General features: G+C 39.8%; 2 protein-coding genes across 8 annotated transcripts in view; one reads left to right on the forward strand and one right to left on the reverse strand.

Annotated features, from left to right (window-relative positions):
• The first annotated feature begins 221 nt into the window (after positions 1 to 221).
• Positions 222 to 8241, forward strand: prss35 (serine protease 35). The gene is made up of 2 exons (XM_010867753.3): positions 222 to 802; positions 5453 to 8241. The coding sequence occupies exon 2, from the start codon at positions 5472 to 5474 to the stop codon at positions 6744 to 6746; it is 1275 nt and encodes a 424-aa protein (XP_010866055.2). The 5' UTR covers positions 222 to 802; positions 5453 to 5471; the 3' UTR covers positions 6747 to 8241.
• A 168-nt stretch (positions 8242 to 8409) lies between these two features.
• snap91a (synaptosome associated protein 91a) overlaps positions 8410 to 17379 on the reverse strand; it is a 71646-nt gene continuing 62676 nt past the window's right edge. For 6 of the 7 annotated variants that reach the window (XM_013132080.4, XM_013132082.4, XM_020041389.3 and 3 more), the window contains 7 exons: positions 16246 to 16437; positions 16104 to 16122; positions 11035 to 11128; positions 10813 to 10869; positions 10580 to 10693; positions 10127 to 10220; positions 8410 to 10036 (listed from right to left, as the gene is read on the reverse strand). In XM_013132080.4, the coding sequence (XP_012987534.1) occupies positions 10140 to 10220; positions 10580 to 10693; positions 10813 to 10869; positions 11035 to 11128; positions 16104 to 16122; positions 16246 to 16437 (557 nt within the window). In that variant the 3' untranslated portion in view covers positions 8410 to 10036; positions 10127 to 10139. The remainder of the gene's footprint in view (positions 10037 to 10126; positions 10221 to 10579; positions 10694 to 10812; positions 10870 to 11034; positions 11129 to 16103; positions 16123 to 16245; positions 16438 to 17379) is intronic. The other variant, XM_013132079.4, reaches the window with a different exon arrangement.

The following is a 17379-nucleotide window of genomic DNA, read 5'->3' on the forward strand; positions in this document are numbered from 1 at the left end:
GTAGTGCAACCTACATGACGCCATGTGCTTCTTTTTTATTATATTTTCGCGAGCAGCACATGTGAAAACGTGACGCACGGGCAGTTCCCCCGAAAAAACGGAACATCAGCAACTATTCGTTTGATTGAATTGGACAGTGAACTATTCTGGGCATGTTTTCGTGAATAGTGCTCCCTCTACGTTTCACGGCATGGGCGCATACAGGGCTAAGACCCCCCGCCTGTGTTTCCCACTTCATCAAGCACATACAAGTGCAGCAGATGTGGAAGTTGAGACCCGTGATGAAAACAGACGGCGATCGACATTGTTCGCTCTCTGGAACTAATTCGATTCCGAGGTCCAATCACAGTGCTGTTGAAGAAAGAGCTCACAACACTGAAATCAAGTTGTATTTTTCAAGGGGGAATTAACGTCTCATGAGCGCACCACATTCCCAGTCCTATAGGAATATTTAGACTGCCTTTTTCAGCTAATTCAAGCAAGCCATTTAGCTAAACCGGCTAGTCCCTCCCATGTATGTGAACAGCTTTGTCGCAAGTGAAAAAACCTGTTTCAGACCTTTTCTATCCTCCTCCCTCTCTCAGCATCAAGTGCAGCCCGCACGGAGAGCTCTGGCTAGTGCGACTTTCTCTCAACTTCTTTGGTGAAAATGCAATGAAGAGAAGGGAACATTCATCCACTGATAAGAAGACGTTTGGAACGCATTGCAGTTTCTTTCTGGAAAAAGTGGGATCATATTTTAATAAAAAACAAACAATACATTGCGGATTATCTAACATATCTATCAATCGAATGCGAGCAGGTATGGAACTTTCTCATATGTATCCTACAACTTTATGTACAATTGATGGAGCCACTTGGACAATGGGGCACTCACTTCATTCACTTATAATACGGTTTCTAGTTCATTTCTAGTGGTCTCTCTTGCCACTGCCACATATATGAACATTTTAATTAATTATAGGCTATTATTATTTTTGATTCGCCTATACATTTATTTTTTTGGTTTTCCAGTAGTTCATTTCAAAGTTGACTTGAAGACTAATGGATTTGACGTTGTTAGCTATCGAGATGAATGTGGATGGTGGAGAAGCGAAATAACTAATTTGCTGTAATACATTTTTTGTGTTAATGCAGCTATCTTTTAATATCGTGCTTTTCCATTTCTTTTAAAGAAAACGAATTGCATTTAATACCATAAAAACTATATTCCTAACGCAAAGATTAATTTAACGTATTTTTAACTAGCTTTTAGATTAGACTACACACCATTTTTTATATTAGCCTACATACTTTATATTCATGGCATAACTGATGATAATGATCACTTCCAGGACAGAATGAGTGATAATTTAACGGCCCACTTTATGACACAGACACAGTCATACGTTTTTGTTGACTATCGAAAATGTTATACAAAGTTTAGATTTTTAACAAAATTATGAAATTGTAAGGAAAAAAACAAATGACCTATGTTTTTTTGGCCTTGGTCAAATAGACCTATGTAATAATGATGACACCTAAGGGCATACTTTTTGGCAAAATTGGTAAATCTTTGGATGAAATCATCTTTTAATAGTGCAGTTTGACAACAATCTAGTCTGAGATTTCTGTAACGATGGTTCGTAGTCTCCGATCCAAAAATATGAGTCAATGTCCAGGTAGATAACAGTCTAAAGACTGCTTTAGCACAAAGAAACGCATAACGCGTATTTTGGATCTGTTTAGTGAGAATTAGCCGTCTCACTTCGGACTTTCTTCTCAGTTGAGTGCTGAATGTCAGCCCATGGACTCAGGACGGCTAAATTGATGGCACGCTAGCTCCATCTTTTGGTGGTGGTGCGCGGGATTATTATTACTACGCGTTGGAGCCGAAGGACGAATTGAATGGCGATCCAGAGATTAATGCAATGGAAGCTGTAATGGAAACTCAGAAAATCAAAGCCTTTTTAACCCCAGCGAGAAAATATTTCCCATTACAGCCAATATACAGTAATTCTAATGTCATTTTTTTTATTTGACTTAAATGATAATTTAACAGTTTTCCACTTGATGTTAGATGGTTCCACAATCTAAAAGTAATCCATGGGACGAGAGAAAGAGTATAAAGGTTGAGTATGTGATGGAGTTACAGTCTTGTGCTAACTTTCACACTACTAGCTAGAATCAGTGAATGCAGTGGGGACGAGTGCATATGTTTATATTTTAACATTAAGACAAATATTGTAATTTATATAACATGCTCACAAACCAAAATTAGCCTACTTCTATAGATCTTTGGCTAGAGGTGCTTTAATTTAGCGATTGTATGTAATGTTGGCTAGCTGCGGTTGAACATTGTGTGATGATTGTTTAGGAAACATCAATTATGGTTCACAGATGGGCTTAGTCCATGAACTGTTTCGGAATATGATACAACAGATAATAAAACCAGGCATATTTTTTCATGTACATTTTAATGTTCAATACAAACATTTCTAAAATATGAAAAATGAAAATCTGCAGTAAATAGACTACAGACTAATCTAATCAAAAGCACTCTGACATACTTTCTTCACGTAATTTTATAAAGAGGAAATTCGTTTATTCTTAGTTGCTTTAACCAATCAAAGGGTTTCTAGATAAAAAAATACTTGTGAGCTGGCAAGTTGAAAAATCTGTTCTTACCGTTAATGAGGTGTTCTCAGTTGACTTAGGCTACCTGGTAAAATAAGAGTAACCATTATTTAAAAGTTTTCCCTTACAATACAAAATGTCACATTTAGGTTTAACTAATGCAGTAAAACATATTTAAAAAAAATATAGTATGCTGAAATTTGGTGTAGCAGTCTTAGCTCCCCACTCTGGACCCCTGCAGAGTTTAAACCCCAGCTTGGCCTTCCTATCCTCGCGCTCTCTCTGTTTACATACCTCCTTACTGTTATGTCATGATGTCAATAATAAAAGACAAGTTTCCATGCCAAACAGGTTTCCATTTTTCAACAGTCCCAGAGTCAGATGCTAAGGACCTACCATTGACAGAATTGATGATTAAAAAATCTGTTGATGGGATGGTTCCCTACCACCCATCTACTTCAGTTGTCCACTGTCTACATTCATGTTGCGCTAGCATCTTATGGGATGGGAATGTGAGAAAGACTCCTAGCCACTCAATGCTAGCCACTCTCTGTCAGGCTGGACGTGCCTCCATCTGGAAGGCCAGATGTTAGCTGACATTTTAAAATGTCTGGATTAAATAATGTAATCACATTTTAGTTTTCTTAATGGCTCCTGGATTTGCACTATATCCTAAGCCCGCTCAATGAATCAATTGAAATTATTAGCCTTTTTTCTGTTTAGAAATGCAGCATAACTACTAACAAGTGATTGTTTCGCTGCTCAGTGGTTAAGTGAAGGTCTACTAAATAAATAAAATGTCACAAATCAAGATTTCCTCTACAGCTATCTGCCTCATCAGCACCATCCTCACTTAACGGATTATTCCCACATTCAATAATTCTTCTATTGTATGATGTCATGTACGCCTAGGTCTTCAAAGTTTGGGCAGATGGAACCAGAGCACTCAGGCAGAAAAAACTGATAAAGCTATAGTTGGCAGCAATGTTAACCATGTGGCTAAGCTCCAAGTCACGGTTTCAGTACAGAACCCAAGGATGGTCCTATCATTAAATCTTTCTAGCCATAGCCTATAGCTAGCCTTAGGCTCCATCAATCACCCCTAAATCCATCCAGTTCAGAGAAACACCACCGTTGGCAGTTATTGATCAGTCCCACACTGAAAATGCTGCTATCCCTTATTTTTTTAACTTAACATTTGGAATGTAGTTGTGTGCATGGAAAACAGAAACCAAAACAGTTCAGATAGTGAGCAAAATTGACATTAGGATGCTAGTTTACCTCATATCTTAACTCATACCCCTGTTTTGATTGCTCTGTATCTTCTCGTATTCTGACTTGACAGGTTTCATATTTTGAATTGCATTGCCCTCCTGTGGAGTTTATCGGTACTGGATGCATTTTTCTATGTATATCATCATTGAGTGTTTTTGCCAGACCACGTAAGCAGAGCCGGCCTAGAAGAGCGAAAGTCTCTTACTGAGTGAGTGAGTCCGTCTGTCCCTGATTGAATGATAAATAGTGTAGTGGTTAGAGATGCAGCCTACGGAACAACAGGTCTCACATTCGACTCCCGTAACAGTCTAAGCACAGACAAAAACTTTGGTGGCTATAACTTTACGTAGCTTTGTAATAGGAAACCTAAAATAAAACAGTTCTGGTGGATATTAGGATTTGTTCAGGATAGACAAACACTTTGCTGCCTACACGATTCTCTCATCTTTTAGCATTATTTTAGCAGCAGGATATTATGCTGGCATGACTCAGATTTCCATTATCACAATACAAGCCATAATTGAAATGTATAAGGCCATATAGTTAACAATCTAGTATGTAAAAACAAGAAACCAGGTGAGCCAAGTTCAGCCTGCCCGCAATAGAAAGTGTTGATCATGGCTGACCTCTCAAGATTCTAACCTATGTAGCCCACCTGAAAGGCTGTGTCTTTAACCACTACACCACAAAACTGACCATTTGCCTGGTGTCAGTATAGCATCTTGACATTATATAATAAATAATGAATTAGAGACCATTAACCATCGTGTTAAACTGAGTAACGTTTTTTAAGAAGTTTTCCTCCACCACAAAAAGTATCTATGAACTGTATGACTTTTGCCACTGGCCGTTTTAAAAGCTTATTTGCCATTTGTGAATGATACTGATACAATAACCACTGTATCAATATAGGTGAAGATACCAGACTTTTTACATCAAGTGACGAGAGAATCATGTAGCCAGCGAAGTGTTTGACTATTCTGAGGAAATGCTAAGACATAATTTGAAAATCTACCAGAAATAGTCGCAATGTAACAGTAAACTAGTGATGTCCGTTCTTCTAGCAGCAGGATATTATGTTAGCAGCGCTAACTCACATTTTCTTTTTCAAAATAAAAGCCATCATTGGATTATATAAGGCGATACAGTTAACAATCTAGTCTGACAATCTAGTCTGTCATTTTATGTTTACTGCCCGTTCCAATGTTGGCATCCCGGAGGGGATATTTGACCAACTGGATGAATCAAACTAAATTTCTTCAACTATCTGACAATGCTTTTCAGATCATGTTAAAATAATTTTCACTAACCCATCTTGGTTGTGACTTGGTTGACTATAAACAGCTTAAAGGTTAAGCTTTCTTGAGTCTTAACAGGACACTTCAGCATCAGTTCATAGAGCACATAGGTGTCTGCTCAAGGTGTTTTATGTGTGTGTGTTTTATTAGCTGTATGCTTTTCTCCTATGTTTTAGTCTTTTCTATAAGTGATGGAGGAAGTTTTGCCCCCCGTGTCTGTTGACACAACAACATCTAACAACATCTCTCTCCCTCTCGTCCAGAGCCAGGAACATCTTTGCAATGGGCCCTGTACCCCTGTTTCCTTTTCTCTCAGTGACGTGGTTCACCCTGCTAGTGGCGGTCGTGGCAGCCGAGGATGTCACAGGTGATGGCTATACCTGGCCGCAGTGGAAGGTTCCACTGGTGAGAAACAGGAGGACGGTGACCCTGAGCAGCCCTGGCTTCACAGCCGAACCCCAGGGAGAGCTTAACGGGACCTGTGGGATTGAGTGCCAGAGTCACCTCCCTGATCCATCTATGCATGACCTGGAGGAGTTCTTGGCCTACGAGACGGTGTACGAAAATGGAACACGCACACAGACCTTTGTGTCTGTGCAGGGTGACAACGGGGTTGACGTCTGGTCTGCCGGGAAGGTGTCTTCTTCATCCAGGTCTCGGCGCAAACGGGAGGTCTACGGCACCGACACCCGCTTCACCATCGCTGACAAGCAGTTCTCTAGTAAGTACCCATTTTCCACCTCCGTCAAGATCTCAACGGGCTGCTCCGGCATCCTGGTGTCCCCTAAACACGTCCTGACTGCTGCCCACTGCATCCACGACGGACGGGACTACCTGAACGGAGCGCAGAAGCTACGCGTGGGTGTCCTCAAGGAGAAATCCAGGCGCGGGAAAGGAGGGAGGGGGAAAAGAGGAAGGGGCAAAGGAAAACGGAGGAAAGGAGGGGAGGAGGAAGAGGAGAAAGAGGAGAAAGACAGAGGTAAAGAGAGGAAAGGAGGGAAAAGGAAGAAGAGCCGCAGTCGGCGAAGTGTTGAGACAGAGAAGCTGTCTTTCCGGTGGACAAGAGTAAAGCTGACCCAAATCCCTAAAGGTTGGTTTAAAGGTGGGGCGTCGGACAGTGTGGCAGCAGATTACGATTATGCCGTGCTGGAGCTGAAAAAGCCACAGAAGGTCATGCACATGGACCTGGGAGTTGTCCCCTCGATCAAGAACCTGCCCGCTGGTAGAATCCATTTCTCGGGCTTCGACGACGATCGGTCTGGCAACCTGGTGTACCGTTTCTGCTCGGTGACGGAGGAGTCAAAAGACTTGCTGTACCAGCACTGCGATGCCAAGCATGGCTCCAGCGGTTCCGGGGTCTACATCCGTCTCAAAGAGCCTGGCAAGAAGAAGTGGAAGAGGAGAATCATCGGGGTGTTCTCAGGCCACCAGTGGGTGAATGTCAACGTCGACGGGGCGCAGCAGGATTACAACGTGGCAGTGAGGATAACGCCTCTCAAGTATGCACAGATCTGTTACTGGGTCCACGGGGACTCTGGGGAATGCCGGAAGGCCTGAGGGACATGCGACAAACCCCCACTCCACCCTTACCGCTCCATCACCAACAAACCAGGGGCTATTATTATGTGTTCTTCTTCATTACCTCCTGTGCTTTTCACTGGCAACTGGCGCAGATTGCCTCATCCCGGTGTCAATGGCGGCCCTACAGACTCGCCGTTGTCGATTACGGGAACTTGTCGAATAGATCCAAGAGATCTGTGGCTGTTCTGTCACGTCTAATTTATTTAATTATTAAAAAGCAAACATTCTTAGAATGAATATCACAGTTCGGAACATTTTGAAAAGCATTTTAGGTCTGACCGATTTTTATATAATTCTGTATATTCAGCTTCAGGGGAGTGATTCTTGTTATTTCCTATTTTGAACAATTTAATGAACACTTTCAAATATGTAAGTTTTTTTTGTTGTTGCAAAAGGAGCAACTAAATTTGCATTGGTTTTGGTGAAAAAAAATTTACATATTAACATCAGAGATACTAAGAGCATAACACAGTTTCTTATCAATATTCTTTTAAATCAACATGCTGGTTTTTGAAATCATGTATATCTAGCTCTTTGAGTGTGCAGTTTTGTCACTTTTCATAAAACTACCCTTTCTTAAGTTTATGTTTCCACATCTAAATAGCAAAAGGTTCCAGAGGGATCCTGGATAAACATTATTCTTCTCAGTCTCAGTGTTTATGTTATATTTACTAGCAGTGCATAGAAAGTTGGTTTTATTGTCATGCACTAACAGTAAATGTGATGGTGCTAATCCAGAGACTTGGTGCTAATTTAATTATGAAATTGTACACTTTGGGGAAATCTATCAGAATCTAATTTTGATAGCCTTGTACTGTAACTATGTATTTAATGTGAGGCTGAGTGAGTTTGATAAGATAGAGCTTCTAAACTAAAGTTTCATTCATATTCGGTTTTCGGTTAGTTTTGTATGTCCAAGGGTAGGTGTCATCTAATTCCATAATGTTACTTTAATAAGTTTTAATTCTTTAGTGTTTTATGCTGAATTATCTGGTCTATTATGTGCCACAAGTTCAAGTTTGCTATTGATGACCAAATACATTAATTTAATATTATTTCATAATGATTGAATTCTATTTCATGATTGAAAAAACTATATATGAATAAACTAAAATAACAACTTGTGTACTGTATATGTGTTTACACCAACTGGAAGAAAAATTTATGGAAAACCAACAATTTGGACTTGTCCAATGAGAAATTATATTTTACTGCGACAGCATGGGTCTGAATCTGACTCACAAAAAGTATACATTGTTTTCCACTGTCTTTAACTTTTACCCCAAAAAGCATAAATATGGCATTAAAAAAAAAAAGAAGCTTGTTTTCATTTGTGTGATCTGATAAACACAACCCAGGTTAACCTCCTGAGACCCTGTGTCCGCATATGAGAACACTATATTTTTGGCTTCCTGCACCATGTACATTCTGCTTAACTTAAACCTATTGTCCTTATTAGAGGACAGTTGTCTGCGCCATGCTTAGATATTATACTTATCAGGTCCTACTAATCCCAAATAGCTAAGAGAAATTAAAAATACATACATTATCAAAGCTCAGATCTTAGGAGGTTAAACCTACTGATGCCATCACCATGTCATGAAATGTAGTGTAAGTCCATGATGTGATCTGTTGATATAAGAAAAACAATAGAGCCTTTATGGGCGATTCCTTCTGTCAATGAGTTTATTGCATCTCAAAGGGCTTACATGCACTGGGGAGAGGAGCAGTAAATAAAAATAAAAATATATATATTAAAAAAACATGAAGGAACTCAATAACAAAAAAAATATTGTTTCCCATTTGTCTAACCTTTTTTTTACCTCACAACAATATTGTCGAAACAGTCACTTGCAATGACAAAAAACACATTATCCATTATTTCTTGGGTGTGTTCAGCAGAGGACTAGTTTTGATGGCTCTAAACAGCTGCCTAGATAGACATGTAAGCCACACTGTTTAACAGTGTCCTCCTCTGACTAGACACAGACTCTCTATGACCATATTACCACATACACTTTTACTGATTCACTCAGTAAAAGGAGATAGGGAGATAGGGCTGTTTCAGATTCTTCTCAGTTACAAAAATAACACCACATACTGTATACATTATCAACCTTTGCCAAGTCATAGTAACAATGTCAATAATAAAATCAAATGATTTACTATATCACTGATGCGGAGGAAAGCTAAAGATCCATAGGCGGAATCACGGTAATACCAGGAAGTAAACTGATAACTTGTTAAGTGGTTTGACAATTCTCTTCTGTACTGAGAGATATGACATACTGGCAAGATTTATTTGCTGACATGCACTGTTTGACCATTACATGGAATAGGAATAATGAAAATATAAAGACGTTTTCTTTGAAAATAAGCAAAGAATTATGATCTGTTGATAAAAATATCCTTCAGTGTTTTAAAGCAGGTTCACAAACAAATATCAACAAAGAGAGATATTACAAATAAGGCTAGATATGATAAACAATATAAAAAAATAAATAAAATAAAAATCATACAATAGTAATTCAGGAGAGCGTACATGTTGATTATTCTTGTTTATCATATATTTGTATATTTATTTCCAAATACGTTTAAAAGATGACAGGAGATAACATAATAGTCGCATGACCTCTTACATTTTGATATCAGATTCACATCAATATGCTCTTCCTCAGACAGAGAGTAGACATAATCTTTAGGGATTCCCTTGAATGGGTTTGTCCAATCTTTTGACAGGTACTGTATATACAGCAACAACGAAGACCTTCTGCTAACGACACATTGCACATTTTATCCAGAATTGACGGGGCTGCTTTGCATACCCTGTCTTATCCAACTAGGGGGAGGCGGGTTGGAAGCCCCTCCCTCTCTAGAGTTAGGCAGAAGGCCAGTGCAGATTCGATGGCTGAGGGCATGAAACAAACTTGCATCCGTCACTTGAGTCAACATACCAACACTACTGGAAAAGATTATAGAAAGACATACAGCACATACGCCTTCAGTTTCTGCTCCATTATCTGATTCGCTTTTACATACTTTATTTTGTGGGTTTTCTTTAGTTTTGTTTAGACAAAGGGTTACATCTAGTTTAAGCACACACTTGTTTTTTTTATTCCCCCGTTAAGATTTCACTTTCACAGTTTGTGCTACAACATTACACATGGGGGGTTTCCAGTTGAGTAGCTGAAAATGGTCCATGCTGTCCTGGAATGTACAGAACGCAGGACAGGGCCTCACAAGGCCCAGTTCCAGAAAAACAGAAGCTGAAAAAAATTATATTACATTCATAAGAGTTGTCAAAATGCAAAAATCAACTAACATCAATGCAGCAGCTGATAGTCCTGAACACAAACCTGGGCTGGGGGATTACATCAAGTCCTTGAGGTTGAGCTCTGCCAGTGGGTCCTTGGGCTTTTTGGCCTGTGCGGCGGCATGTCCTGGAGACAGCTGGGAAAACAGATAAACCACTTCAAAACAGTTGCCTTTAACTGTTATTTCATTTTAAAACGTGAAAACTGAAAACTTTAGGAATTTCTCCTTTAAAAGATGCATTCCAGGATATTAAGCACAACAAATCTGTATGATATGTTAAAAAAAAAGATTATATGATCAGAACCTATTCTATGGAATTGAGTATGCAGGACACCATTGGATGACTTACTACAAAAATATTCACTACCAGATTAGGTTAGGAGTGCACCTTAAGGTTTATTATTTCCAGTAGAATAGGTGAATGGTATGCTTATGCCCACTCCTGTGTATGATGATATGTTCATTTTCTATTCGTTTGTGTGTGTGTGTTTTACCGGTGCCCCTGGTGGTGCAGCTCCTGGCGGAGGTGGTCTCATGGGCTGACCCATAATTGGTTGGCCCATCATCATAGGAGGCATTAAGGGAGCACCTGATCCGGCTGATGGAGACTAGACAGAAATTAAAGGGTTAATAGAATTGACCATCAGCAGCGCGAATGAAGGGCACTGAGCTCAAATAAAGAGCAGCCATCCATGTTTGTCTCTGGATCTCCTGTCCAGTGTCTCACCATTCCAAAGCCAGGCTGTGCTGCCATGGGTCCTGAAGCACCGGGGGCGGGACCACCCTAAAAATAGGAAGTTGAGTCAAAAACAATTAATGGCTCCATGACATTAGACATAATTTGCGTTTTTAAACACCATTTTTGCCTATCCAAACCTAATATTATTTAAATTATTTTCAGCTATATATCCAGAGATGGTCCTTTGAAGTTAATGGATGGATCTCTTACCATCATAGATCCAGGGGCCCCCCAGCTGGGAGGGGCCACTTGGGGAGTCCAGTTGGATCCTCCAGTCAGCTTCTTTTCAGTCCACTGATGGTCCCTACAGGAGACACAGGCACCAATGTTGTTATTAGCTAGTTGGACGGTTTGGGTGGCCTGCTGCATTCATAACCTAGTGGGAAATTACCAGTTGGATGAACCATGTGCTTGGAACTCTTTGTTTGGTGGTCAACAATTTGCATGAAGAAAAAAGCTATATTATAAAAAATAAATAAACAAATTATAAAAAAAATAATTAGCATAGCCAGTTCAGACAGGAAACCTGAGTGGTCATTGGTCAGTTGAGGCCAAGGATCATTCAGTATCAGGTTTTATATTGACTATTTAATCGTCAAGTTACTCACCAAAACCACCTTTATTTCCTTTTGTGGAGAGGATTGATACTGCGTACCCTGCTCATTGCCTATGGAGATAGCTTCTAATTATCATGTGATGGCAGTGAGTTACCCCAGAGGAGCAGAACCTAATGCCAAGACAAGTAAAAGTACTGTTGTGCATGTTTCTAATAAATTATTTAAAAATAATTCTGGATTTTGTTTTCACTTGACAACAAATTTTATTTTGATACTGGACATACTTTAAATAAATAAGGAAAATAAGTTAAAAATGATTTGCATTGTTGTAGATTATTTGGGTAAATATGTTTTGCATTAATGTTTTTACATTGTTTTGTTCTAAGTTCTATGACAGTGTAAAAGAAGACTTAAACTACAGCTAAGCAGCACTTTTTCCATGTCAACCTATGGGCTGGGTAAATGTAAACACTCTCCAATATATGGACAGAACTATGGACACAATGATAGATCGTCATTACATCAAAATGATATCATGTTTGTACCAATGCCAAAGTGACCCATTATTCCCAGGGGGCAGGTTTTCAAAGCTATTGAAGTCATTAGGAAGATGTTCAAATGGTAAACACCCCAATGCTAATTACAGTAGGGAGAACAAGTATTTGATACACTGTCGATTTTGCCAGTTTTCCCACTTAAAGCATGTAGAAATCTGTAATTTTTTATCACTTCAACAGTGAGTGACAGAATCTATTGAAAAAATCCAGAAAATCACATTGTATGATTTTTAAGTAATTAATTTGCATTTTATTGCAATAAGTATTTGATACATCAGAAAAGCAGAACTTAATATTTGGTACAGAAACCTTTGTTTGCAATTACTGAGATCATACATTTCCTGTAGCTCTTGACCAGGTTTGCACACACTGCAGCAGGGATTTTGGCCCACTCCTCCATACAGATCCTTCAGGTTTCGGGGCTGTCGCTGGGCAATACGGACTTTCAGCTCCCTCCAATGATTTTCTATTGGGTTCAGGTCTGGAGACTCTCCAGGACACTCCAGGACCTTGAGATGCTTCTAACAGAGCCACTCCTTAGTTGCCCTGGCTGTGTTTCAGGTCGTTGTCATGCTGGAAGACCCATCTTCATTGCTCTTACTGAGGGAAGAAGGTTGTTGGCCAAGATCTTGCGATACATGGCCCCATCCATTCTCCCCTCCATACGGTGCAGTCGTCTTGTCCCCTTTGCAGAAAAGCATCCCCAAAGAATGATGTTTCCACCTCCATGCTTCACGGTTGGGATGGTGTTCTTGGAGTTGTACTCATCCTTCTTCTTCCTCCAAACACGGCGAGTGGAGTTTAGAACAAAAAGCTCTATTTTTGTCTCATCAGCCCACATGACCTTCAGCCCACATGAAGCTTGGTCATTGGCAAACTACAGACGGGCCTGGACATGCGCTGGCTTGAGCAGGGGGAACTTGCGTGCGCTGCAGGATATTAATCCATGACGGCGTAGTGTGTTACTAATGGTTTTCTTTGAGACTGTGGTCCCAGCTCTCTTCAGGTCATTGACCAGGTCCTGCCGTGTAGTTCTGGGCTGATCCCTCACCTTCCTCATGATCATTGAGGCCCCACGAGGTGAGATCTTGCACAGAACCCCAGACCGAGGGAGATTGGCCGTCATCTTGAACTTCTTCCATTTTCCATTTGCCTTCTCACCAAGCTGCTTGCCTATTGTCCTGTAGCCCATCCCAGCCTTGTGCAGGTCTACAGTTTTATCCCTGATGTCCTTACACAGCTCTCTGGTCTTGGCCATTGTGGAGAGGTTGGAGTCTGTTTGATTGAGTGTGTGGACAGGTGTCTTTTATACAGGTAACAAGTTCAATCAGGTGCAGTTAATCCAGGTAATGAGTGGAGAACAGGAGGGCTTCTTAAAGAAACACTAACAGGTCTGTGAGAGCCTGAATTCTTACTGGGTGGTGATCAAATACTTATGTCATGCAATAAAATGCAAATTAATTATAAAAAAATCATACAATGTGGTTTTCTAGATTCCGTCACTCACAGTTGAAGAGTACCTATGATAAAAATTACAGACCTCTACATGCTTTGTAAGTAGGAAAACCTGCAAAATCGGTAGTGTATCAAATACTTGTTCTCCCCACTGTATTTGTGTGGTATGGTATATGTTGTGCTACAAAGAAATAGGTTACAGAAAAGTTAGATGGGATATATCTTGTAAATCAGAAAAAAAAATATTGAGCTATACATTTAAATCCATCATCAAAAAGCATCTGGTGATACTAGATCTGCAAATAGAGGCTATTGCATGCATTTACATTGCCATGATAATAGTACCTTAAGGCTGGTAATTTTATTTTCAATAACCTCCATGTTGGAATGACTAGTACGCCCGTTTAAATGTATAATTTGTTTATAAAATGAATGATAAGGGAGGTTCCTAGTACAATTCCTGAGCCTGTTAGATACCAGTTGAAATCAAGCATATTTGAATCGTCATAAGGGCCATTTACCAAAAATGCATATTTTCCTCTTAGCAAATTTCAGCAAAACTATTATAGTTATAAAGGTGTGACCAACCTTGACAGGAATCTGTCAATCAAGGTAACTGACTGTCAGAGTCATTGATACTTTTGAGCGTACAGGGCATAAATGAAAAATCAGAGAACCAATTAATGTTTGGGGGATTACTTTTGTGGCATCTGGAAAATGCAGTCAACAAAAGACCTCTTGGCAAAGACTTGATGAAAACAAGCTTTTGGGCTACATTCTGAACATGCATGGCAGAGTTTTGAAAAGTTTTTGCTGCAGCATTGCTTGGTGAGTTAGATGCTTTTGTTACATGGCATTCATTATGCAAAAGCTAATCCTATGTTTCTTGTTTGACCCCCTGTCTTTTGCTACATTTCTCAACTCAGTGGTCAGTGAAAAATGTAGAAAGCCATGCCTTGAACGTTATGTCTTAAAACAAGTTTTTGTTTTCCAGCAGTGACACCGACATTGGGGGAAAACCATGTTGTCCCAGGCCCAGACCTGCAGGGGGACCATTTGGTTGGTTTACGTTTAATTATTAATTAGTCAGTCAATGTTACTTTTCAGTACAATCGAGATGGTTAACACTTATTAAAAAGAAGAATTGCATTGATGAAGGGATTCATGTTTTTTACTCTTTGCAGTTTTTTATACAGCATTATGATTAAACCTTTTTCTGTAAAAGTAGTTTGTTCTACCAACAGCCAATCAATTATACCTTAACACCTACAGCCAATCAGAGTGATACCCTAAACACCAGTGCCAACATAACGTTGTTAAAGCTGCACTAGATAGGATTTGCTCAGTAAAAAAAAAAAAGTGCCAGTAATTTTTGGAGCATGCCGCTACTTTCCAGCCAATCCTGTTCCAGCCAATCGCCCTTCTGGGATACAGGCTTTCCTCCTTGGCTTATTTTGTGAATGCGCATTTTACCTGGATGATATTATATTTAGCATAAGTATACCGTAAGCAGCGAAGTTAGCTAACTATAAGAAGTTATAATGGCAACTAGAGACCAGGACGACAAAAAATCAGTTCCTCCCTTGTCTACTACAGCATACTCTATGAAAGCTGCAAAGCGAAAGAAGACTTAACCCAACTCTCTGTAGCTAGCTACCAGGAACCCTAAACAAACATCAGCAAGGCTAAGAAGAACATTGTCGAACTCTGAGTTAGTGCTTTATTTGAAACAGATATTTCCATATTTCATATTTTTATTCGGAAAGTGATTCTCTATCAGGCATTGGTGCGTAACCACTTTCTGATAGGTGAGTAATTGCAAAATGCTGTAATTGTTTTTTTTACCAAAAAAATCATACATAGTGCAGCTTAATTTTTTTCAAATTATCCAATGAATGTGTCTAACTACAGTACTGTAGCTATCTGGCTTTGCCAACATGCAACCAAAAATAGGAGCACAGAAATGGAAGGACAAATCAAAAATAGAACGTCTAAATATGTGTAGCAATTAAATAATTGGGATTGGAACTGAGTAGGTTATGAATTGAAACAATGTGATATGATTAATTAACTGTGTTGAAAACAAAGGGTTTTGAATGTGACCAAGTTATGAATTAAAACATTAAACAATAAAACATTTATTACCTGTTTTTTACCAGTTATAATTACTACACATTTATTTTTTGGCCAATGGTTAGGGTGCTAAATGTTAAATTCTGTCCTGGGCCCTATCATTCCTGTAGGCATCCCTGTTTCCAATGTGGACCAATTGGCTTTGCAGTATTTATGTTAGCAAAAGCCAACCTATTTAGATGCTAGTAGAGTTTACTAAAGTTAGCCTGCAACCGTCATTGTAATTAATAAGCACTTTGCATAGGCTTACTGATCGGTTATTAGAAAAGGACTGAGATCACTCAAATCATGTAGCTAGCTAGCAAGGCCTCTGTAACAATGTTATTAGGACAAGGAAGTGTTAAGTCAGTCTTTTAATAACCTACATTAATGTCTGCGGCTATTGATGGTAAAAGATGGTTACTACTCATATTTTTTTGTTTGTTCTATCAGCAAACTGACAGAACAAAATCGATACCTTTGACGTCACAAACTACTTCTGAATTCAGACAGATAACACTATTCAGTGTCTTGGAACTGCAGCTTTTAATGGAATATAGGACGAAAATTAGAGTACACACTGAAGTTTCATACTTACTTTCTCTGAATCCCAAGATCTGCAAGAAGAAAAAGAAACAGCAAATAATTTCAGAAGACATTCTTGAACTGAAAAAAAAACAACAACAAAAAACAAGAGTCATCCCAGCCATTATGATTGCCCAGGTGGAATCACTACACACCTCCAATCAGATTTGCCAGAGAAGAGTCCAGGTCGCCCCCGATGGATGGTCGTTTTATGGCTGGGGCACCTGCCATGCCACCCCCTACTGCTGCCGTCACCTTGGAACTCCCACTACCAGTACTGCTTACACTTCCCCCAGTGGACTGGGGGGTTATTGCTGGCATTAGCAGGTCCCCTAATCCACCAAACACTTAGAGGGAGGGATTAGAAATAAGGGGCATAGGATGAAAGAGATGTACCACATAGATTAAAACCTTCATAATCTCCCTATAATCTACAAAGAGAGCAGGCATATATTCATTTCCACCCAGTTCTTTACCACAACAACAGCATTCAGTTCCTCACCCGTTTGCATGGCATGCATGGATTAGAACCGGATGTCAAGGCATCACCACTGCAGTTTCTGAATGTCCACTGATATGTTTAAATGGGAGTTACGACCACCAGTATAGCAGCATCAATATCAAAGTGCTATGTTGCATGTGTAACATTAAATTGAAGAGGAAACACAGTGTACAAGTGGATTAAGACATATTTTATCAACAAACATAGTTAAACATGCAAACAGGGTTTTTAGAAACAGGGAACGTTTCAAAACGGGTCAGGCTGCAAAGCACCGTGGGGAGAAAGACTTGTGAACTCACCAATTACACAGTAGCAGCAAGCAATGACCCAGCAAGGGTGGTGAGGGAGAGAGAGAAAGAGAGAGACAGAGAGAGGAATGACAGGAAATGCAGCAAGAGGTGAAGGAGAGAACGTAAAAAAAGAGAGAAATAAAGGAGAAACAGAGATGAAAGAGAGAGGGAGAATAACAGAGGGAGAGACAGAAAGAGAGTGAATAGAGAGGCATCACCGCCAGGAAAGGAGAGAAAGAGGCCAAGTGAGGAGTGGTGGGTGTAGGAGTGGCGGCGTGGTAGTAAGCATCAGCATGGGTGCACATGAGAAAAAAAGAGAGAGCAAGTGAAAGCGGTGTTGTGGAGTTAAGCCGCCAGCTTGGTGACCGTGGACCCTCACAGCATTATATAACAGGGACAACATAGGTGAAGCGTACCAGCAGTAATCATTCAGTACGCACACACATACGCACGCAGACTCCATCCACGAACAACGTGTCTAAACAACAGCAATCAGC

Source organism: Esox lucius, chromosome 20 (genome assembly GCF_011004845.1).
Source record: "Esox lucius isolate fEsoLuc1 chromosome 20, fEsoLuc1.pri, whole genome shotgun sequence".
Lineage (NCBI taxonomy): Eukaryota > Metazoa > Chordata > Actinopteri > Esociformes > Esocidae > Esox > Esox lucius.